Source organism: Myotis yumanensis, unplaced genomic scaffold (assembly GCF_028538775.1).
Source record: "Myotis yumanensis isolate MYYU_CA2020_CCGP unplaced genomic scaffold, mMyoYum1.0.hap1 SCAF_5, whole genome shotgun sequence".
NCBI lineage: Eukaryota > Metazoa > Chordata > Mammalia > Chiroptera > Vespertilionidae > Myotis > Myotis yumanensis.
Genome location: NW_027223756.1, coordinates 52,481,027 through 52,506,540, shown reverse-complemented (window position 1 = coordinate 52,506,540; position 25,514 = coordinate 52,481,027). Strand labels below are relative to the sequence as shown.

Here is a 25,514-nt window from a genome sequence, read left to right as displayed (position 1 = left end):
CAACAGTAGCGATGTTTATTGAGCACATACTCTGCATCAGGTATTGAACTCATATTAATTTCTCACAAAAACACCTTGAATAGTTCCACTATAATTGTATTTTGCAGAAGAATTAAACTCAGGCACAGGGAGGGTAGTAATTAGCCTGAGGCTCAACAGCAAAAAATGATAAAATAAAGTTGGGATAGAAACTCAGGCTGTTTGGACTCATCCTTAACCACTTCTGTTTGAACTCCTAGATAAAAGTGCTTTTCCAGTTTATTTCAATTAGGGAACTCCAATAAAAGTGTATTTACATTACAGGACAGGGTGAACATTTCCACAAGGCAATCCACAGCAGGGAGCTGCAAGCTGCTCTTCCAGAAATGGGCTTGCTCATATTTCAAGGAATGAAATGACTCAAAGCTAATTTAGAGTTTTGGCTTTGAGAAGATATAGTTGGACTAGATTGGGGAATGTAATCCAGAAAGGCAGTTAAGTTACATTTTGATTATTTAAAATTAAACAGAATTATGTACACAAATGCCTGCTTGGAAAGTTCTGTCAACTTTGAGAAGACCCATAATATTTGAATTTGAAAGTTCTAATGGATGCATCCTTTCTCAAGATACCAGCATCCTTCTTGAGAATGAAGAATGCTGCCTGGTGGGAGAGCAGTGCAGGGCAGTGGTGCAGAGCCTGGGCGCCGGAGTCAGACTGCCTGGATCTACGCACCCACCACACGTGCCATCTTGGGCAAAGTTCTTACCCTCGCTTTCTCTTCTGTAAAATGGAATCATACGTCTAGTCCATGTGACTGTTCTGAAGATTGAGAAATGCATATAAAGCACATAACTCCGTGCTTTGCGTATGTAATGTTAAATGAATGTTAGCCAGTGTGATGCTGATTAATAATTATTAGTGGACTTTCACACTCTCTCTAAACATCAGTAATCCTAGTCAGTTTCTACTAGCAAAGTGCATCCCTCTAGCAAGTGTCCAACCAGAATCAGTGCTGTATCTGAGGTCCACACCGAGACAGCTCCCTTTCCAGCGTAAGTCTTAGAAACCCTTGAATATATTTCACGCTCTTCCACACCCCCTTAATAGTAAAACATAAGATGTACGCAAAATTTTTGAAAGTATGTTCTGGCCCGTGGTTTATATTTATGAATGGCTCTTATTCTGCAGGTAAGCTTCTGGAAGCTGCCGAGCATTATGAAGCGTTCCATCAATTGACGCAAGGGCGGAAGTGGAGGGATGAGACAGGCCGCTCTCTCAACTTGTTGTCCTGCGAGAGTCTCCTGAGGACGTACAGATTACTCTCCGACAAAATGCTGGAAAATAAAGATTACACACAGGCCATCAGAATTCTAATAAAAGCTTCTGAAATAGCCAAAGAAGGTAAGTGGGAAAGAACACTCTCGCACGGCTTCCTTTAATGGGCAGACACTGCTTCTCCCAAGAGAGACATAAACATCGTCAAGTGTTTGGGTGATTATTTCCTATGAAATGCAAAGACAAATGCCATCAATATCCTTTCAAATTTCACTGTAAAACAGAGGAGCCTTAGTGCTGACAACAAGAAATCCATTAGTTTCTTGAAAGCTTTATCTCCAAAATTACAACCTTCCGGGAGGAGTGTTGTAAAACAATGAACCCATAATGAGAAAGTACGGTCATTTGCAAAAGTTAAGTGTGTGTGTGTGTGTGTGTGTGTGTTTAAGGTCTTATTATTCTCATAATCTGATAGACCTTTCATTGTTTGTAAATTCCCCATTGTCAGGTAATAGGGAAGATTTGATAAATATTAGGAGTAACAGGAAAATAGAAGTCTAATATATTGTAGACTCTTGCCTGTCACAGTGTGGCCTTGGGGCTGGCAGCATCAGCATCACCAGGAAGCTTGTAAGTAAAGCAGCAACTCGGGGCCCCACCTGGGACCTCCTGCATCAGAACCTGCAGGTTAGCAAGTTCCCCAGGTGATTCACATTCACATTACAGCAGTAGAAACACCTTTGCAAAAGGGGATCCCTGATATTCTGTATCATTTGCATACATATATTTAAAAATTGTGGAGCATACTAGTATACTCACAAGCTTTTACTTTGTGAAATGCAAGGGCATTTTATTACCATACTAGTGGCCCGGTGCATGAAATTCCTATACTGGAAGGGGGGGTCCCTCAACCCAGCCTGTGCCCTCTCACAGTCGAGGAGCCCCATGATTGATCACCCTGCAGAAGGAGGCCCCGCCCACACACCACAGCCCGTTGGTCGGTGGTGGCCTGGGCCTCCCTCTGCGGGGTGATCATGAGGCGATGGCTGGGCCCCCAACCAATCACATCGCACCCTGCCTTGGCTGGCCTGGCACCAGTGGGTGTCATAGCGTGGTAGTCTGGATGTTCGTTCTGCTGTTCAGCCATTCGGTCAATTTGCATATTATACTTTTATTATTATGGATAGTAATGTATTAATAGAGTAGCCTTTTCATGAAGGAAAAAAGATAAAAATTATGCTCTTGACCTGAAGTTTATTGGCTTGTGGATATATTTGCTCTATTGGAATAACAGATGGCTTTATTTGGAATAAGCAAGGCTGATTTTTCTGGGTGTGATTTTAATTTTCTAAGGAGCAAAAGCAAATATCTTAGCTTATTGTCTCTATTATGTATTTTAATGATATTAGTTGGAATACCCATAGGAAAACATCCCCTCCCCCCACTTTTGAAAGATGTATTTCACTGCATGAACTACTTTTGAATGAATGGTGATCTAGTACCTTCCCCAAAGGGGTAAACCGTGATGTAAATAGTTAGCTCTTAGATCAATTGCAGTAGCTGACTTTAGTTACCTGGAAAGTTATGTGGAATTTCAATGAAAATATCAATTAGGAAAAGATATTTTGCTTTAGGTTCCCCTATGCTAAATTGTAAAGTCGTTAACAAAGAAAGAATGGTTCCCATCAAGAATCTTGAAAATAAAAACAGTATTTTCTTTAAGATAAATGATTATTGATTTAGAGAGCAAAGCCAATATTAATTCAACCCACTCAAACTACACAATATAAATAGTATTTTTCCCTTTGCTAGATGTGTCACTCAACTTTAATAGCGCTGACATTTCCCTCCATTCTTTCATTGCTTTCACTTTATCTTAACTTTTTCTGAACTAGTAAACAGGAAAACATTTTATGCTTAAATCCCATTTTAAAACTAATATTTGATGTGATCCAGCTGTTTAAATTAGCTGCCTCAAAATCAGTGGTTCTCAACCTTGGCTGCACATTAGAATCACCTGGGAATCTTTTTAAAATCCTGGGCCTCATCCTCAGGCCCAGAAATCAGCATCTATCACTGCTCAAATCTATCAACCAGGGTAGATTTTCTTCCTCTCCTCCTCTTTGCTGGGATGCCCTTTACAAAAAAATAGATGCAAATGATAGTAATACCTCAGTGCATGCTGTGGTTAGTGGTTTAATGCAGTTGCTCCATTTAACACAGCAAGTCACGTATAACCAACTTTTAATCATTCCAGGGCCACTTCCCTTTTCAGCCTCTTCCTTTTGCCCACCCACCCCCCTCTCTTCCATAGTCTCATTCCTATCCCATCACTCATAAACCTATTCTAGAGGAAAAGTTAGTGCCCAGGTGAATTTTAAGACTTAAGATTCCAGACTAGATCTACTGGTCCCATCAACTCCGCTGAACGGAAATCTTATAATTCTCTGCAATTGGTGTAATGGCTAGAGAAGAAAAAAAATACAGCCACTGGCATTTGCAGTCCTGTTTTCTTGCAGTCTTCCAAATGAGACACGCTTCATGAGGGATAATGCGCTGAGTGCTGAGCGTGAAAGCAGCACAGAGAATTGCTGGCTCCTGCTGACATCCATCATGGTGGGAACGCAGAGTTCAGAAATCTAAGGATACTTTCTAAAGATCAAAAGTGAGGGTGCACCTGTCAGCATTTGCATTACCTAGGAGTTAGTTAGGTGACACTGAAAGCCAATGACTTCCAAAAGTAGAAGGATAGTATTCTTTTCATGTTTAAGCATCTTGAATGGTTTTTGTAAGTATATCATATGTAAATGTTATATTTAGTATATTAAATGTGAGTAAATTATGTTTATGAGATGCTATGATGTATATATTATTGGACCACATGTTGCATGTTTACACATTCTACTTTTGGAAAAGAGAATTTGATAATTGCTGGAATAAAGCGCATTACACAGAAATAAGAAAGGTTTAATTCCTCGTGAAAAGAAGATGAAAAACAAAGAAAAATGACTCTTTCAGTCACTCTCATCCAAGCTTTAACCAATAGCTTTTAATTTGAACCTAATAAAAAATAATTCCTGAATTTGCTAATTATCTGCCCTGTTAGAGACTTAGCTCAGTATCAGTTTTGTGTATGCATGTTTGTGTATGCATCAGGTAGTGTTGGTTCTCTTAACTGATTATTTGATGTGAGAAGTAGCAGCCATGCTGGACGACTATAGGTCTTTACACGGTGGACCAGCATAGAAATGATACATGAGTCTCAAAATGATAATACCGGTCTGTGCATGTCGAGGATAACTCCTCGTGATTATATTACTTATGCACTTTAACATCTGTGATTCAGGTAAATTGTGAAGCAACAGGCTTTTGTTTTTAACAGAAAACAGATTTCAGAGATTGTTGATAAATGTGTATACTTTGCTATAACTGTCTACTGTCTTAAAAGCAAATATTCTCTTTATTGTAATGAATAAATTTCTTTAAAGCCACGATAATTTTCTGTATTTTCACTTTAGGAAATGACAAAAAGATGGAAGGGGAAGCTTCCTATTACTTGGGCTTAGCACACTTGGCTGCTGGAGAGCATGACACAGCATTAGAAGTAAGTTGAACTAAATGTTTAAGTGTTCCCACTTTAAGTTTTTGTTTTGTCATATTTTATTTTATTGTATGTTGTTATAAGTCTAACAGATATGGACCTTATAGCACAGTGTACATATATATAGACACTAACGCACAATAGCAATATTCTGGAAGCACAAAAATTGTTTTTATTGTTTATAAAAGGTAGTACATAGTCAATTACCATTAAATGCTTTAGGATACATGAAAGTTAAATATATAGAATCATGTAACTGTCTATATTCTCATATCACCAAGGACAAGAGAAAATGGGTTTAAATGGCAGCAAAAGATAAGTAATAAAAAAAGTTACTAAAGAACCTGGCGGGTAGCTCAGCTGGTTGGAGCATCATCCAAATACTCCAAGGTTGCAGGTTCAATCCCCCGTCAGGACACATACAAGAAGCAACCAACGAATGCATAACTAAGTGGAACAAATTGGCATTTATCTCTGTGTATACAGGCATCATGCCATGTCCTGGATCTGTTCTATAATTTAGCAAGATAACACTAGTGGTGTAGTGTAGGGCGCAGCTATAGGGTTAAGCCTCGGACTGACCTGTTGGCAAAGTCACAAACAAGTCCCAGCTTAGGGGGCACAGTCCTCTTAGCATAATTAGGCTTGACCTTATGATGCTCCCTAGATCTTATCTGGGAAGCTAATGGGCTGTGGGAGATGTAGCAAGTGCTGCCAAAACAAGTGAAACTCACAAGAACATTGTAACTATGGTGACCACTACCTTGTTTACCTCTGGCTATAAAATAAAGGCTCAGCTTGCCTCTGGATCTCTCTCTCTCTCTCTGTGGCCTCAGCCAGGCACAGGAGATCCACCTAGACCCAGCTTATTCTCTTTGTCTGTCATTTCTTCATCCTTTCGCCGCCCTCACCCAGGCTTTTGAACCCTTGACTGAGCTGGCTCGGCCCAGTGTAGGATAGTCTAGTAATGAATGTTATTAGGAAACTAATACACAGTGATTAGAAAAGATAATTCACATAAAGTTTTAAGACCACCTGCCTGGTATATAATAAACCTTTGATAATGATTAGCTTTTAGCACTTTTACCCTGACCAGTTTCTGGGCATTAGTAGAAGTGAAGGTGGTGACGAGTAGATGCAGTAGTTCTGAAAGACTTGGGAATAGACTAAAGGTGGGAGGCGAGGGACATAGAGGTGTCCAGATGGACCCTAGGTTCATGGCTGTGGAGCTGGATAGATGCCGGGCTCATTCACTGAGGCAGAGAATGCTGAAGGGCACCGGCTTTGGGGGAAATGGAGAGTTCAGTTTTGAATGTTGAATTTGAGGACATTTTAAGATATCCAAGGAGAGATCAAATAGACTGAAGTACATGTGGGTCTGGACACAAAAGGAAACCTAGATTGGAGATGCTGTATAAATTTCACACTGATAAAAGTGTAACTTTAAGCAAACTAGAGGTGAGGAGTAGAGGAGATTTCCTAGGGTAGGTGAACAGTGATTGATGAAAAAGTCCTAGGGCCAAGCTGGGTGAAGGTGGTACAAAGGGGATTAAGCAAGAATGTCCATGGAAGTGGGAGGAAAACCAGGAATAGATGATCTGACCAAAGATAAGGCAGGGGAACTCGGCATTCTAAAAGACTTAAATATGCTAACTCCTCTGCCTCCTATCCCAGGTTTTGGGCTGGAATAAGAGAGCTCCTTGCAGATATTTTCAGGAAGAACTTATCCCCCTCCTGTAGGCAAGTACGTGGGTGAGTGGGTTAGTTAGGTTAGTTAATGGTTGTTACTGAGTTCCCAGCCAGGGCAGAGGCTTTGGGAAACCTGGCAGACCGCACTGCAGGCCTCGGGCTCACTGCTGCACTCACCACACAAGACCAGCCTTTGCAGTTGGGAAGAGTCGGGGGCTGTCTTGGAACCCAGGTCTCATGGCAGAATATTGCTGCCTTTTGGGAACACAGCTGACCCAGAACTGAGGCCTTGCAGGAACCAAGCATAAGATTTGGGTCAGACCCACAGGCAGAGCTGCAGGGCCCAAAATGGGTTTTGTTGTCAGGTCTGGACACAGGATGCCAAGAGCAGTCGAGAAGGAGCCACCAAGGATTGGGAAGTTGGGCTGGGGTCTGGCTGGGTGGAGAATGGACACTGAGCAGTAGTAGATTTGGGGGGTGGAGGTCTCCCAGCTCAGGCTGGTGGCAGAGAGCCGCCGGTTTCTGTGGTTGGACTCATATAAAATAGGTTCCCACAAAACCTGACATCTTGCTTGGATCTCGGGTTGAAGGCCGTGTCTTTTCATCCTCTCTAGTATCTTACTTCAGACACTTTCCCCTGCTTCCTTTCAGGGATAATAGGGCATGCCTCAGACTACTGTTTGATTTCCCTTTCCCTTTTTGCTTCTGGACCTGGGAGCTCCTCATGTTACAGAAACAATCTATTATTATTTATTTGCAAACTACCACGTGTCTTTCCAACCTCAGTCTCTCTTCTTCCGACAGCATTGCTTCTGGTTTACAAGATGTCTGTTAGGAACTCACAACATATTTTACTTCTTTAGTGAATATATTGTGAAAAAAAATCACATCAGTTCATAAATAGGATTGATTACTTGATTGATTGATTGATTAGATATCTGTCCAGTTATCTAATGGTAAAGTAAAAATTCAACATAAAAAAATTTTTTTGAAATCTTCTTTTATCCTACACTCCGCTCCCTCCCTGTGCAGTATCACCAACACCATTGACAGCATTTCTGTCCAGTGTGGCTGTGAAGGGAGCCAGAATGCTAAGAAACCAGCTTGGTGGTGCTGGAGCCAGAGTGATAGCTTGTGGTTAGATCTAGCACTTCCTTCCCTCTTCTTATTCAGTCTAGCTTTAGTGCCATATACTGTTTTTATTTTCTCACCTGTAATTTAAGTTTTGAATTTAGAACATTTTCACATATTCAGTATCTTGCCTGTAGATTCAATCTCCACCTCTCACAGATGTCTCCCTTCCAATAATGTTGTTCATCTGTTTAAAAACTTTTACATGATTTTTCTGAGAAACTGGGCTTAGAGAAACCTGTCATAAGGAAATATTTCTAATTGAAGGTTCTGATGATCATAAACAGATGAGATTTTGAAAATTTTCTAATTTATCTTAACTTAAAGGCTTTAATTTATTGATATGTGATTAATACATGTAATATGAGAATGTGTTGGCAAGCATATGAATACAGTCTGGCTGATAAAAAGTTCTTTTCTCAGTGACAGAATAGAGCCAACCTAAAAACAAATAGTGGATTTCTTTAGGGCTGAAGTACCTATAGTAATGAGGAAAAGGTATTTGGTGAAGAGAAAGGACAGTTACTCTAATAAACCTGTGCATGAGGTCATGGAGACCCTGACATTTAAAGAGGAGAATGTTACCTGCATATATCAGGTGCTGAGAAAAGAAATAGTCATCCCCTTTGGCTATCATCAATTTAGACCTATAAATACTCCATGTAGAGTAAATTCTGAATTTTAGAAGGTAAATCTTATGAAGTTCTAAGGTTTTAGAGAGAAAAACTTAGGGGTGGGCAAAAGTAGGTTAATAATAATAAATAATGCAATAATTAATAAGGGAATAATAATACAAGAATAAACTGTGTTTCACATACTCACAGCTGTAAACCTGCTTTTGTCCACCCCTTTATTTTATTAAAAATCACATTTAAGGCCTTGTGTACAGTTGGACCAGCTTTCATAGTCAAATATTGCAACCATGAAATTATTTTAAGAAAAAGGAAGGTCCTCCCTTAGCACTTTGTTTTTATACATGAATTTTCTTCCTCTCTAATCCTTAATTCCACTTAAAAATTTGGGGAATACCACCTTTAAATTTGCTCAAGCTTTAGTATGTTCAGTGAATTATTTGCTTCCTATTATTTAGCAATAATGCAGCCTACCAAAAAATTATACTATGAAAGCAAAATTCATCCTATTGATATTTCATTCATTTCATCATATGTACTATGATTTAATTTTTCCATATACAAAACAGCAGCTCTCTTTTTGCATACGTTAGCATCTTTATAATAGGTTAGAATGCTTCTAACTGGTGTTAGTGTACGTACAAAGTTACCCTAAGTCTGTAGCCTCATCAGCAGCAGCATTTTGTAGCAAATTATCTTATTAACATATCAGAACAAATATAGGATGTCCCAAAAAATGTATACATACACGTTGAATAATTATAAAGGCATTGTTTATTAACATACATTTCATTTTCAAAATTGAGCTATCGGCCGTTAAAGTGTGTATACATTTTGGGGGACACCCTGTAGTTAGACTATTTAATTCCAATAAGTCATAGATTGTTTATAAAGTATATGGATCATATTTGTAAAATGATATATTCTTGGGGTCTCACTAAATGTAATTAAATGTTATTTATTCTTTCAACTCAATAGATGTAAACAAAGATAAAACCATTTTATATGAGGGCATTTCTAACAAAGAATGATTTGTTTGTAATGTTTAGCTAACAGAAAGTGTGGGGGGGAATGTAGCTCAGGGGTCCTCAAACTTTTTAAACAGGGGGCCAGTTCACTGTCCCTCAGACCGTTGGAGGGCTGGACTATAGTTAAAAAAAAAAAACTATGAACAAATTCCTATGCACACTGCACATATCTTATTTTGAAGTAAAAAAAACAAAACGGGAACAAATACAATATTTGTATTTGCATGTGGCCCTCGGGCCGTAGTTTGAGGACCCCTGTTGTAGCTATTCCCATTTAGTTCCTTTCTCTATTTAGAACAGTGATTCCCAAAGTGGGTGCTACCGCCCCCTGGTGGGCGCTGCAGCGATCCAGGGGGGCGGTGATGGCCACAGGTGCATTTGTTTTAACTTTTTTTGTATTACCTTTCTATTCTGAGTTCAATAAATAGTTTCATAATTTCAAACTTCAATGTTTCTAATTTACACCTTTCTTTACTATATTTTACGAAAAAGGTAGAAACATTAATACATATATCTTTCTGTTTAATTGCTATTAAAATTTTTAAAAAATTAATTTTCAGGGGGCGCTGAGTAATATTTTTTCTGGAAAAGGGGCAGTAGGCCAAATAAGTTTGGGAACCACTGATTTAGAATGTTACCTTCTCCCTTAAAAGTCATTCCATTCTTGATATTGGTGGACTCTTTATTCAAATGACTAGAGGCCCAGTGCACAGATTCATGCACAATGAAAGGAAATTAATTAGAAGGTGGCCAGAGGGCGGGACTGGGCAAGACGGGCTGGACACACCCTGGAGCCAACCTCCCACAGTCCCTCCCCAGCCGGCTGCACCTGGGGCAGCATTGGGTCTCAAAGGGCATCTGTGGAGTGAGCGGGGTCCCTCCAGCAGGTGGGGTCCCTTGGCCTGGCCTGCGGGGATTGGTCCAAAACTGACATCCTCCAAGGGGTCCTGGAGTATGAGAGGGCATTCTGCAAAGTTGCTGTCGCTTGGCTGCTCCTGCATTGAGCGTCTGCCCTCTGCTGGTCAGTGCGTCATATCTACTGGCCGGTCAGCTGGTCACTTGGCTTTTTATATATAAAGATAATCTAGCTGACATGCAGATGCTTTGGTAGATTCCACAGTAATGTTCATAAAACAAGTTTTCCTTTTGACCCCTTTTATAAGCAGAGACTTTTATCTACCGCTGAAGCCATTATGCAACAGAATAAATTGGTATTTCATATTTAATGAAAAAAATCCAGCACACTGAAAGAAAAGCGATTTGAATTTCTACTTCATTGTCTTCAAAGAACAGTAAAAGAGATACATTCTTGACTCAAGGCAACATTAATTTTTTTTAAATCCTCCCTTCCATTTAAATTTTTTTTCAATTTGTCATTCTCTAGGATATTCTGAAGCCTGTATGTTTCTTCATGCCACTCCCTAAACGCCAAAGTTTCTCGTTTATTCCACTCACATATTAACCACTCCTCTCCCTTCCCTTTCTCCTTCTGCCTTCTCTTCTCTCTCAGGTAAAGAAATTGTGGCTCTTTTCAGCAGGCCGTTTGTATCCTTACATCCCTATTCTCCCCCCAAATTTATAACTCAGTTAAAAAATAGGATTTATGGCCCTAACTGGTTTGGCTCAGTGGATAGAGCATCGGCCTGTGGACTGAAAGGTCCCGGGTTCGATTCCAGTCAAGGGCATGTACCTTGGTTGCGGGCACATCCCCAGTAGGGGGTGTGCCAGAGGCAGCTGATCAATGTTTCTCTTTCATCAATGTTTCTAACTCTCTATCCCTCTCCCTTCCTCTCTGTAAAAAAATCAATAAAATATATTTTTTAAAAAAATAGGATTTATGTCAAAAAAGGAATTTGAGTTATTTACTTATTTAAAGATCAGTACTATTCATTCTCACGCAATAGAAGTTGTCTTTACTTGCCAATTAGAAACCAGTACCTAAAATTGACCCTTCTGCTCCTGTTTAATGGCCTCAGTGTCTGATGGGGGGCTCCGATGCTGGCACAGAGGAAACGGTGGACTCCTTCTCCCTGAAGACCTCTGGTTACCATTACCCCAAACATGCAGACAGTCCTGCCTGCGGCCAGCTTGCCTCCTGTGCTGTGCAGTTCATCCCCAGCTTCCGGCGCATGTTAGAGGGCTCTCCACTCCACTGGAGACGATTCAGGTGTGAGCTTGGGGTCGCAGCAGTCATTTTCTACTTCACCCCAGATATTCATCTGCCTCATTCTTGTGTCCTATGACCCACTCAGGCGGTCTCCTCCAGAATCTAAAAGGAGCAGCTGTTACAGACCCATTTACCCCAATTGTTGCCACACCAACCTCTTTCCTTTAGCATCATACGCCCTCCACACACCCTCCCACCAGTGCACAACTAGCACTTACTTCCTTTTCATTCCAAACATTTGCTAAGTAGAGAAATGTTCAAAATATCCATTATCTGACAAGCAAAAGAAAGATGATAGGATTAGAAAACACACCCATATAAGAAAAAAATAGTCATATTTCCTAATTTTAAAAAATGGATTTATTTCCAGACTGCATAAAATTACATTACTCAAAATTATAAAGCAATCATCTAAGGCATGGGATAAGCATGAATTCCATATCTGATATTATTTAATACATTTTTGAACAAGTAGACGTACTTGGAAAATAACATTTTAGGTAGCTCATAAAAATATATTTTAATAATTTGGTGATTATTAAAATGTAAAATGTTTTACTAATAATTTGCTACTACTGTCTTTGTATTTAAAGTCATGACCTTTCTAAAATATTAAAACAGATAACCTTCCAGTAATAATTAAATATAAATTTCTGGAGCAAAAATTGTTTGTAGGCGAGAATTTTAGTAAATTGAATGTGGTGTATTTTAAAATTTCCTCATTAATTGAGTTTAGCTCTCATTATACCTTTTTCTTATGTTTAATTTTTCTAATTCTTCTCTTTTCAATGTTACAGATTAGAAAAATAGCATGTGTAGGGATTTTTCTTTTGAAATGATGAATACTTAATGGTATTTATCATATAAATTATAGTACTTATCACTTAAGTGATAACAAATTACAGAAAAATAAAAAACTTAAGAAAAATGAAAATCTGTCCTTTTAAAATAGTAATATGTAATGCAAAAACTTATAAGATACAGACAGACTTTAATGGAAATAAAGAGATATTTTATGTCAGGAAAGAAAGGGTCCATGGCCTAAATTAATGTAAACACTGATATTCTAGTAGTAAAATGTATTGGTTCTTTGACATGTGAAAGCTGGTTTTGATCCCTTTGAGACCTAGAATAGCACTTTAACGAGAACTTCGTGATTATTATTATTATTCATTATAAAAAGTGCTGCTGGAGTAGCTCTTTACAAAGCTGCTGACATTTTATTTCCAGCCATTCACATTTTTAGAAATAGTGCAAAAAATTCCTAATACTCATTTTGAGAGAAAATAAAGAAAAGGATAGTTACTTTTATTTGGTTCATCCTAAAAGGATAAACTTCAACACACTGAAAATTAAGTACCTAATCAACTACCCAGAATAGTAGTGACATATGGAACATAATGTATGTACACTCCTTAAAGTTCAAGGCCTTGCACATGAAAATGTTCTCCGGAGCAATAAAGCGACCTGCGTAGTTCATCAGAAGACTAATTGTGTGACAGACCTAGAGGCAGCGGCTCAGCTGTTAGTGCACGTTGATCTAGAGGCCGCAAAAAAAGAAGAGGCATCGCACCTGCAAGAACCTGGAGATGATTATAGGACTCACATCTTAAACAGCAATAGTATGTGGATCCTACTTTGTCCTTCCAGATTGAGCCAAATTATATTTTCCTCTACACACAATAGGGGTCACTTCAGAAAGAAAAATGTAATCAACATCTTAAAAATATCCAAAATATTCTCAAATATATTTGCTGTGTAGATAATTACTTGATCTTCAGTTAACAGCTATATGGATATTATAGCTTATCCTATATAATAAAAGCCTAATATGCTAAGTGTTCAGTCATCTGGTCGGCCATTAAACCAATCAAAGCATAATATGCTAATGATATGCTAAGGCCGTTCAATTGCTCGCTATGACGTGCACTGACCACCAGGGGGAAGATGCTCTGACCCGTAGGTGGGCTTGCTGCTGGGGTCCAGCCAATCAGGACTGAGTGAGATGGGCTGGACACACCCTGGAGCTTTCCTACGGTCCCTCTCTGGCTGGCCAACCTCCCCCATCCCTCCCCGCCCTAATCGTGCACCAGTGGGGTCTCTCAGCCTGGCCTGTGCCCTCTCACAATCCAGGACCCCTCAGGAGATGTCAGAGAGCCCGTTTTGGCCTGAACCCACAGGCCAGGCACAGGGGCCCCACTGGTGCACAAATTTGTGCACCGGGCCTCTAGTTCAGTGTAATTAGTGTTCAATAAAAATAACATATAATAGACTTTAACATTAATGCTATACTCCTAGTATTCAATTGTGTATTTAGAGCACTATTTTACCCAATAATTTCACAGTTTTCACTTAACATAAAATTTTAGTCAATAACTAATAAACTGAACTTGCTCTATATTAAATCTGCATTTCTCCTATGAATGTCCTCTATACACCCTCCTTTTCCCCTAAATGATAATGATGACGGCCAATGATAGAGAAAGAGAAGGAAGGTGACAAAGAAACCAAACAACCCACAAAATGGTGTTCAGCTCCTGAATAATCAAGAGTTAATTATATAAATGTGGGTAACAGTTTTTATTTGTGAGTATTTTAAAGGAGAACATTAATATTCTTTTATATAAAAGCATAATTTAGAGGTATGAAAGGTTAGCAAGGATGTGAGACAACAGGAAGTGCAGTTAGAGGTGGAAGCTGCAGTTAGAGGTAGAGAGTAAAGGGATGGGTGAGATTCAGGATGATTAACGCATGGAGTGCCAGTCCCACACTGCAGAGAAACTCTTTAGCAACACATCAGAGAGGGGAAAGGGAGCAGAGTGGGGAGGGAGGATGAAGGAGACAGATTTATTAAAAACAACTGATAAAAACTTATTGACCAATGATTAACGTGTATCTTGCTCTAAAGAGTGTGAGTAACTCAATCCATGTGTTAGAATTTCAAAGTAAATGAATAACAGTATAACTTACAAAATCTTTTTCATTGTAGTCTTAATGTGTTTTTATAGTTCTTACTTAAAATCAATATTCAGATATTTTTTTGCAAAGCTTATAAGGCATTCTTTGAGTTTCTGTAAAAGCGTGGGCCATAAGAGGTGAAGTTTTGGACTATTAGACTAACAACCGTGATGTCTTGGTTTGGGTTTCTCCAGTAGCAGACTTCGAGATGTGGCTTTGAGTACAAGTAGTTTATCTGGGAGGGGTTCCACTGGTGAGTTACTGCTGTGGGAAAATGGAACTCAGTCCTGCTGGACACTGAGAGCCAGTGTAGAAACCAGCCAATTACCCCAGTAAAGGGACAGGGGAGCTGGGATATTTTCCCACCAGTTCCCATCCTTCATCTGTTGAGAGCTGCTTCCAGGGACACTCATTCTCCAGCAATTCTAGCGAACCATGAGCCCAGCCCTTGGGCAGACAGCGGCCTTTGGCTGCAGAGTTTATGGGAGGGGCTCTGACAGATGACTACACCTATGCAAATCACTTGACCTCTGTAAGCTTCCTTTCTATATCTGTAAAATGGGGATGATAGAGTTGCTGTGAGGATAATTGAGATAAAATAGTAATGTGCCTGACACTTAGAAAGCATTCAATAAATGGTAGCTTTGTCCTATTTTAAGAAGACTCACAATTTTGCCTATATTTTTGCTAAGGATTTACTCATTTCAGAGCGTATCTGAAGGAAATAATTATGAGAGTATACACACAATTAGCTGTAATATTATTTGCACAATTATTTAATATATACAGAGTTAGCTATAACCTTAATATACAATGTTATAAGCACTGTTTATAATGATGAAAAATCCAAAAACAAAGTAAGTACATAATAGCAATCTGATTAAACATTGCTGAGTATCCTGTGTTGCAATGCAGTGCAGCCAATAAAAATGACACAATGAGTAAATATTTTATAACAATAAAAGATTTACCAAAATATTAAGTAAAAAAATCAAGGCACAAAACAGTGTACAATATGACTATACTTACATATGTTTACATACATAAATATATATACATGTCAGACATACATACATATGAAAATACTAGAAACACCAAATTGTCTTTAGTGGTTATCTGTGGAAGCTGTAATAATGGATGACTTTAATTCTCTATTTGGGGGAGAATTAAAATATTCCCAAAATTTTCTACAATTTACATGCAGTAAGTCCTCACTTAACATCGCTGATAAGTTCTGGGACTTTGAGCGAAACAACATATAACAAAATCAGTTTTACCATATGCTAATTGAAGTAGACAGAGTTTCTATGGCATCTCATCAATGTTATAATGAAATGATGTTGAATGAAACAACATTATTCAGGGACCTGCTGTATATTGATTTTGTGATAAGAAAAAGTAAACTGTTATTTTTTTTGTTCCATTCAAATGTAAAGATTTTAATTGTTTTAAGTAGGTTTTATGCAGACTGTTCATAGGAAAAGTCTTCATCATAGGATTAATAATAGCAGTTAATCATTTCAGCAGCTCATCTCAATCCAAACTATTCAAGTTTGTAAATGCTTAACAAGTAACAAAGGGCATTTAAAGATGGCCTGATAAGATGAAAAGATAATCATATAAATTATAAAGCAAAAACAATAAACTAGGGCAAAAAATGCAACCCTGCAGTTTTTGGACCCTGAGTAAATCTGGCCAAGTCCACATGAATAAGCATGGTGACAACTATTGATGATGGACTGTGGTTTTAAACTTCAGTTGGGTACACCTTGTGGAAAAACAGGCCTAAGCAATTTCTTCATGCTCTAGTAGCTTCCTACCTACTACGCTGCAAGAGTTATGGTCCATGAGGAAATGGACATCTGACACTTCCTCATGCCATACTCATGGTAGGGACCAGGAGCCAGGGAAGCAACAGGAAAGCTTTGTCTTACTTGGAGATTGAGGTGATGGCACTTGAATTGATCCTCAAGGTAAGTGTAGCTGTGCTCTCAGTGGAGGGAAGCAGCCTGGCGAGCAGACAGTCCATTGCAGTCACTGCGGAGTGTGCATGGTGGGTGAGTGGGGCTGCTGGGGGAGAGGCTGGAAAGACAGGGTGGTGGGTTGAGATCCCCAAGGGCCTATGTAGGGAAGGAACTTGTTCTAGAAGACAGCTTGGCAGTTGTGTGCGGGACAAATCTAAAAGAGAGACTTGAAGGGAGAAAACCAATTATCTGGCTCTTCTGAAGTATTTCGGGTGAGGAACGAATTGAGGTGATGGTGGTGTAGCTCACATATTTGAGAGACATTTTACAATTTCACATATTTCTGGCTGGCTAAATAAAAGTATAAAGATGAATCAGAAGTTGTGTTTTTTTTCCCAAATAATCCCAAATATGATGGTACTGTTAAATGAGATAAAGCCCCAGGAGGAGAAAAACTGCATATATTTCATAGCAAACTGGAAGACTCTGTTGTCTTTGTCTTCCCAGAATGTTGCTCCATTCCCACTGTCACCTTTCTGCTGGCTGTGGTCTTCTCTCTAACCTTGGCTTTATAGGCCTCCCACCACCACTACTTCTCACCCCAGTCCATCTCTAGGAAAGGTTCCCTAAACAAGCTAAGCCAATCAGGTTGCTTGCCTGATAATTTTGTCTTTTCAAATCAGAGCCAGTCCTCTTGGGTGAGAAGGTTGGCCTGGAGTCTCCAGAGCCATGAAGGACCATGGGAAAATAAAGCTTACACACAGAAACCGAGATGAGAAATGGAGAGAGCAATTCCTAGTGGCATTGAGTCTCTAGTTTACCCTTTTGCCTAAATTAGATTGGGGTGATCTTTGTCCAGTGAAATCAACTGAGCCCTAACTGGTAGAGAATCATCATCAGGAGCAACAATAACAACCAATGTGTCTTTGTGTGCTATGTGCCTAGAACAGTACCAACTTTATCATTTACATGATTCATCCCATTAATACTCACATGAACCCTAAGAGGCAGATATTTTTAGTATTTTCTACTTACCCTCACTCCCATTTCACAGATGAAGACTGAGACTTAGATTAAGTAACCCGTCTCTTCTTGTTCCCAATGCAAATTTACTATCTGCCAGAAACAATTAGGAAATGCAAGGGAACATGCATAAAGAGTACTGTTAGTTTGATTTTAAGTTGAAAAATCTTGTAGGGCAGAATGTTTGTATTTTTGGGGTAAAATGAAGTAGAGGAAGGGAAATAGGGTCCTTCCCGTAGATTTCAATTCTTTGTTACCGACTTAAACATGATCATGGGTTAATATAGTGGTTAAGAACATGGCCCCTGGTTTCTAATCCTGTGACCTTGTGTGCCTCGGTTTACTTAATCTCGCTTGTGCCTTGGTTTCCTTATTGACAGCATAAGGATTATACTAGTACCTAATTTATGGGTAATTTTGAGGATTAAGTGGATTAATATGAAGAAAGTATTTGGAACTATATCTAACATACTCTACTGTCTCAATGAATACTGGTGAATATTATAGAACAGTAAAAGTATAATTTGCTGGGTTAGTGCAAGGATTATGTTATTCCTGCTACCACTAATGTCTTACCAGATCAGAGACAAATCTCTTAGCATCCTGCTTTGTAAAATGAAGATGCTATTTATTAATATAGCATGTTGATAAAAATTCCAATAGAACAGTAAAGAGATAATGGTTTATTGGTCCTTATTATTGTACTGCAAATGATTTAACTATACATTTCCCCTAAATTTAATTAAACATATTCATTTTCCCTATGAGCTTATATTAGCTTACAGCAGAGTGACTATTTATTATGTTCATTTTATATGTTTATAATATCATAGATATTACAAAAATAAACATTTCCTTTTGAAATATTATGTAAATGAACATTAATATTTGTTACAATGTTGCAAAGCCAAAATTACTTTTTAATTGTTTATTTTAATAGATTACATGGGAATGGAAAAGAACTACCCAGGCAAATCACTATGATCTTCAAATTGATTTTTGAAAGTACCAGAAAGACCACCAAATTGGGAGTCAGACATCCTAGGTTCCAGTTCTGGTTCTGGTTTTGTCACCAAGTTCTTTGGCCTGGATAAGTCATTAAGCTTTGTTCAGCTTCCTCAACGACATTGTGGCAGGGCACAATTGTTGTAATATTGGTCAACAGTAGGACAGGTGGTACCAAAAGGAGCTAGTACTTGAGCCCATCTATGTGGTGGTATTGTTAGGCACCATCTTGGCACTGAGAGGGGAGGGGCCAGATAAGAGTGCTGCCTCTGAAATCAGGCGACCTGGTTCATGTCCTTACCACTTGTATGACCTTGGCCTAGCAGCTTCATCTTTATGTGCCTGTTTCCTTACCTTTAAAAAGAGATAAGAATAAATATTAATGCCTACTCATGGGATGTTGGGAAGATTAAACAGGTTGATGGGTGGTCTCAAAAATAATCTGTGACTTATTTATTCAGCACATAGTTTTGGAGCACCTATTACCAAGCCCTGTTCTAGACACTTGGCTTATCAGCAATAGCAAACCAGAGATCTCTGTCGTCCTGAAGGTTCCATCCCATTGGAAAAAGATGATAATGAAAATTAAATGTAATAAACAAGTGAATGAAATAGTATGTTAGATAATAAAAGCACTATAGAAAAAAAGAAGAAAATACAACAGAGGAATGCTTCAGGAGTATCAAAGCAGGTGGTGGGGTGAGGATTTTAAATAGTTGATCAGAAAAGGTCTGGTTGAGAATTTGACATTTGAGAAAAGACTGGAAGCAGATGAGAGAGTTAGCCAGGCAGATGTGTGAGGGAAGCACGTTCCAAGCAGAGGCCATAGTCAGGGCCAAGCCCAATGGCAGCAGTGTCCCCGGGAAGCTTGGGGCCAGCAAGACTGAGGAAGAGCAAAGGGGAGCAGAGCAGGAGGAGCCAGAGTCAAAGAGGGAAGGGGTGGTGGTCCTAACTGGTTTGGCTCAACGGATAGAGCGTCGGCCTGCAGACTGAAAGGTCCCAGGTTTGATTCCGGTCAAGTGCATTTACCTTGGTTGTAGGCACATCCCCAGTAGGAGGTGTGCAGGAGACAGCTGATCGATGTTTCTCTCTCATCGATGTTTCCAACTCTCTATCCCTCTCCCTTCCTCTCTGTGAAAAAAATCAATAAAAATATTTTTTTATAAAAAAAAAAAGAGGCAAGGGGTGGGATCCTGGAAGCCTTTCTGGCCATTGTGAAGCCAGGCGTTTTCTCCTGAGTGGAAATGGGGTCATTGTAGGCAGATGAATGTCAGAATAAATACTCAGTATTGACTATTATAATTAGGCCACGGACTGAAAAAATAGCAAGTGGTAATAGGCAAAGCTGTACCTGGGCAAACATGAGGTTAACATCTAGACTGGCAGATGTCAGTGTTCAGTAGGCGCTCCTGTAGATGTTTAGAGTCTGGCTTCCAGGAATTGTGAAGCATTACACTGTGAGTGAAGGTCTAGGTCAGCACAGACATGCTAGCGGTAATCCAGCAGCAGGAGTCACAAACCAATAAGCCCAGTTCAGGTTCTTTCTCCTCCTCCAACTCTAGGACTGTGTGTCCTGGAGCAAGTCACTCAACCTCTCTGCACTTCATTTTTCTCATTTGTCCAATGGAAATTTTGTGAAGATTAAATGCACCATAAATGTAAAATACTTGCATATGTAGTTTTTGCTCAATACATGGTAGTAACCACCATAGGCAAGTGACAAGCACGAAGCCACAGGCTGGAGATCAGGAGTGGGACTCCTAATGTGAGCATATTGATGGCAGCAAGGTGGGTCTCCAGACTTTCAATAAGTAGGGATCAGATCAGGTATCAAGATAGAGATTCAATCAAGAAGAACAAGACTGGGACACAGCTCATAAGAACAGGGCTAGGCACTATGGAAGACAGTATGGAGTTTCCTCAAAAAATTAAAAATGGAACTCCCATTTGACCCAGTGATCCCACTTCTAGGAATATATCCCAAGAAAACAGAAACACCAATCAGAAAGGATATATGCACCCATATGTTCATAGCAGCACAATTCACCATAGCTAAGATCTTGAAACAGCCTAAGTGCCCATCAGCAGATGAATGGATTAGAAAACTGTGGTACATCTACACGATGGAATACTATGCTGATGTAAAAAAGGAGGAATTCTTACCATTTGCAACAGCATGGATGGAACTGGAGAGCATTATGCTAAGTGAAATAAGTCAGTCAATGGAAGAAAAATACCACATGATCACACTCATTTATGGATAATTAAGACCATTATAAACTAATGAACAAAAATAGATATAGAAGCAGAGCAACATCAAACAGACTGTCAAACTACAGCGGGAAGGCTGAGGAGGGTTGGAGGGTTGGGTAAGAGATTAACCGAAGGACTTGTATGCATGCATATAAGCATAACCAATGGACACAAGACACTGGGGGGTATGGGAGGCTAGGGGAAGGTCAAGGGGAGAAAAAAATGAAACATATGTAATACTCTTTGTAATACTTTAAGCAATAAAACATTTTTTTTAAAAAAGAAGAACAAGGCTAGGACACATATTGGGGGCTTGGTCTACACAGACATGGTAAGAGCCAGGTCACCATAACAAAGGTTGAGATCAGAATATAATTTACGCACACTGATGTGATGCCAAGCTTCTACCCTGCTATGTCGGGGACAGACGTGGTCCTGGGGACTGGAGCAGGGTGACACTGCTCAATGAAGGGACCCCGACTGGGAAGATGGCTGAGCTCAGGAAGCAGGGCCACCAGCAAGGGATTCCAGATATGATCTCCACCAGTCCTTTGGGCTCTATAATCTCCATTTCTAAGTATTGGTAATAATTTGAAAACACCAAAGATAATTTCCTACTTTATGCTATCAAACCTAAAGCTTACTATAAGAACGGTAGCACCAATTTGTTTTGCCTTTTTATTTTCAGCTCATATGTTATTTCAGAGCTGATCAAAGGCATTGGTTGCAAAGTAGAGAATAAATCACACTTCTAAATAAACCACTAAAGAGTGTTAAATTGATTTAAGTGATTTTAGGAATATTAATATTTAAAACATCTGTGTCCCAAGTCTCTTTATGACTACCTATAGCAATAATAACTACCATTTCATTCTACCATTCTTCATTTTATTATATTACATAGTAAACTGTGGGAAAACATTATATTTTAGCCCCAGAACAGAATTATAAGATTTCAGTTGTTTATTTAGGTTCAAATATCTTGAATTTCATTCAGTCAATAAAAGTATACTCGATTAATGCCTTTATTTTATCCTTTGCCTAGGTTGAGGTGGATAAAGTGCAATGTCTGCTTTTTATTATCTAAAAAAACATTGCCTTTCAGTCACATTTCTTTGCGTTAAATTTGAATTTAAGCTGCATGTATTTCAGGATTAGTCCCAGTCTGGAGAAATTTTCTAGCTTCACAATTTTGCATCTTTGGCTTATCTTAAAATATTCTTAAAATTGCATATATGAATCTCCTAGATTTTATTAATACACAGGGGAAGAAAAGGAAGCCTCAGTGTTCAGTGGAGTACCAACGAATGTCTCTCAGTGGGAGGGTCTGGGCACCGAGGGTTCCACGCGTCCACTTTGGTGTCAGAGGCACCCAGGCTGCCCGGTTGGACAGCCAGCTGTGTGAGTGGTGAAAGCAAGCAGACATCTGGATCCCAGTGCACGCGTTCCAAGGCATTTCTGAACTGCTCACGCATTCATACTTGCCCAAGTCCGCAGCCTTGCCCGGGGCTTGCTCCTCAGTTTCCTCTCCTCCTCAGCCTGTCTCCATCTTTTTCCGCACTTCAGCAACCTCCCTTTTCCTTTCCAAGTTGCCTCCATCTGCTCATGTGTCAGCATGGCCCTCCTGCCACACGGCTCACTGAGGAATCCGTCCCGTGCCTGTCACTGCTCAGTGCTCTGTGCCACACTGGCTTGTTTTGTCAATAACCATTTATTTGTTGCTGGAACAGTAGCAGCCATTATATCTGACCTCCCTGTTTCATCAATTATGGATAGATTATTGGATGTGAACATCTGCAAAAGCTTGCTGTTGGACTCACCTCCTGGCTGGGATTAGATAAAGTACTAAACTGTTGTTTATTGTCAGGCCAAAACTCTACTGGGAAGGCAGGGAATTCCAAGAGTGGCAGAGCCCCATCAGAAGTATCAGAAATCGTTTCATATTGCCACCGTTTCCCTGAAGATTCCAGCCACTCATTATTCACACGTATTACTAGCTGGTATAACCTACTTGATAAAAGCTCTTGGCAGGCGTCACATTTCCACTCATTGTCTCATCTGTCAGAATGGAAATGGCTCATAACTTGCTTTCTTGTCTCTTTTATCACAGTGAAAGGGTAATAGACAAAGCTTCCTCTCCATGCAAGCATTCGGGGAAGATTCAAGAAATGTGTTCGCATAGCCCGATAGGAAATCATTACATCATGGATCTAAATCAGGGTTTACCGAGTTTACCAGAATAATGGCTTGTGGTGGTAAGGTTATCAAATTGTGCAGAGAGAATATGCTCCAAATGTTTTTCAGGGCTCTCATGGATTTCTGAGAAGGGGAAAGAAAATGGAATTTTATGGAAGTCTGTCTTAAATGAGGGAGAAATCTAGTAAAAGGGATTATGAGTAGAAGCTGGCTCTCCTGCCAAGGGAAAGACGAATCTCCTACTGGTAATTGGTTCATGAAGAAATAGAAAAATATTCACAGTATTAGTGTTTATTAAAACCATCTAGGAAGTCACTCACTGATAGAAACCACTCATTGGTTTGGTCCCATAGAGCCATAAACCATGTTGTTCAGAGGTCAAGTGGAAGAAGGCTGCTATGGTGGCCACTTTGGGGAAGGCTGAGGAACTAACTTGGCTTGTCACCACGCTAGTGACTTTTCACGGTTTACTTCTCTGTCTTAATTCCTTACTTATCAAAGTAGAAACTACATTAGTCTTTCATCATTCTATATGAAAAGAAAGAGAAAAGGGTATTTTGTATTCCCTCCACAGATTGGAAGAATTATTCCTCAAGATACCATGGCTACTTAACATGATTTCAGCCTCTGATCTTCCTGTGCTCACTGAGCATGAGGCCACGTGCACTCATAATGGGGAAACACATTCATTAGAGAATGCGACTAGGTGAAACAAGCACACATTTACATAGGGGTTCTATGTTATTTTGAAATATCATTTAAATCCTCCTTTGGGAATCTGGCTTGTTTTCTGATACTTGAACTCTCCAGAACTGGCTATTAACTGAAAATTTTCATATAGTTTCCATTTACCATAGTTATAAAGTTATTTTTTAATAAAGGGAGATATAATGTAAAACCTTATGTAATATGATATCCTATCTAATAATAGACAGACATGGTAATTAACCATACCTCCGCTACGCTTCCCATTGGCTAATCAGGGTGATATGCAAATTAACTGCCAACCAAGATGGTGGCCGGCAGCCAGGCAGCTGAAGCGAACAGGAGGCTTGCTTGCTCCAGTGATGGAGGAAGCCAAGGTTTCCTGCCTGTGGCAGCCAGGCTCTGAGCTGCACTCTAAGCAACAATGTTGCAATTATAGAAGCTAAACAAACCCCAGATACCTGCTTTCAGCCAGCCAGCCTTGGAGCTGGAGCCACAACAAAGTTTCAATTACAGAAGGTAAATAAATCCCAGAATAAAAAAAAAAAGAAAAAAAGGAGAGACTGGGAGCTTCAGTTGCAGGCTTGGCCTGCCTGAAAACAGCCCTCAGCCCCTCATCCAGACTGGCCAGGCACCTCAGTGGGGACCCCCACCCTGAAGGGGGTGCGGGCAGCCTGAAAACAGCCCTCAGCCCCTCATCCAGGCTGGCCAGGCACCCCAGTGGGGACCCCACCCTGAAGGGGGTGTGGGCAGCCTGAAAACAGCCATCAGCCCCTCATCCAGGCTGGCCAGGCACCCAAGCGGGACCCCCACCCTGATCCGGGACACCATTCAGGGCAAACCAGCCATCCCCCACCTGTGTACCAGGCCTCTATCCTATATAGTAAAAGGGTAATATTCAAACTGACCCTAACAGCAGAAAGACTGGGAATGACTGGTCACTATGACACACACTGACCACCAGGGGGTAGATGCTCAATGCAGGAGCTTCTCTGCTCAGCCACAAGCCAGGCTGACAGCTGCCAGTACAGCAGTGGTGGTGGGAGCCTCTCCTGCCTCCTCAGCAGCACTAAGGATGTCCGACTGCACCTTAGGTCTGCTCCCCGCTGGCAAGTGGACATCCCCCGAGGCTGCTGGGCCGCCAGAGGGATGTCTGACTGCCAGCTTAGGCCCAATCCCCTGGGGAGCAGGCCTCAGCCAGCAGATGGTCAGCCCCCGAGGGGTCCCAGACTGTGAGAGGGCACGGGCAGGGCTGAGGGACCGCCCCCCCCTTGCCCCCAGTGCACAAATTTTTGTGCACCGGGCCTCTAGTAAATATATAATAAGGTGTAATATATTATGTAAATATATTAATATCTATAATAATAAAAGTATAGTATGCTAATTAGACCAAACGTCCTTCTGGAGTCCTTCCAGAGGAGCTTCTGGACGAAGCCAGGGCTGCAAGGGAAGCCTGGGTCCTGGGTGCCTGCCAACAGCTGGAGGGAAGCCCGGGTCCCGGGTGCCAGAGGGAAGCCGATGCTGGCAGCTGGGGGAAGGAAGGCCTACTCTTGCACGAATTTGGTGCACCAGGCCTCTATTTATATAATAATTTACATAAGAGCTTATTCTTCTTTAAGCCAATTAAATAGTTATATATAATATAATTACTATAATATAGCATATAAAATATCATGAAATCCACATTAATGTTTCTGCAAGTACTTCACTACCAGTACTTTGCAAAGGCTCTAACATATTTATTCAACAATTGTCAACTTTAACATAAGACTAGGAGTTAGGGGTATAATGGAGGACAAAACAGATATGGTTCCTGTCTTTACAGCACTTATGATCTAATTGGAGAGAGACAAATAGTAATAAGTAGATACATTAATGCTGTGGTAAGTGCTACAATAGCACAAA

General features: G+C 40.1%; 1 protein-coding gene across 4 annotated transcripts in view; it reads left to right on the top strand.

Annotated features, from left to right (window-relative positions):
- The window catches only part of TTC29 (tetratricopeptide repeat domain 29), a 163,644-nt gene that overhangs the window by 56,370 nt on the left and 81,760 nt on the right, over positions 1-25,514 (top strand). For all 4 annotated transcript variants that reach the window (XM_070417227.1, XM_070417228.1, XM_070417225.1 and 1 more), the window contains 2 exons: positions 1,171-1,383; positions 4,776-4,861. In XM_070417227.1, coding sequence (XP_070273328.1) covers positions 1,171-1,383; positions 4,776-4,861 — 299 coding nt within the window. The remainder of the gene's footprint in view (positions 1-1,170; positions 1,384-4,775; positions 4,862-25,514) is intronic.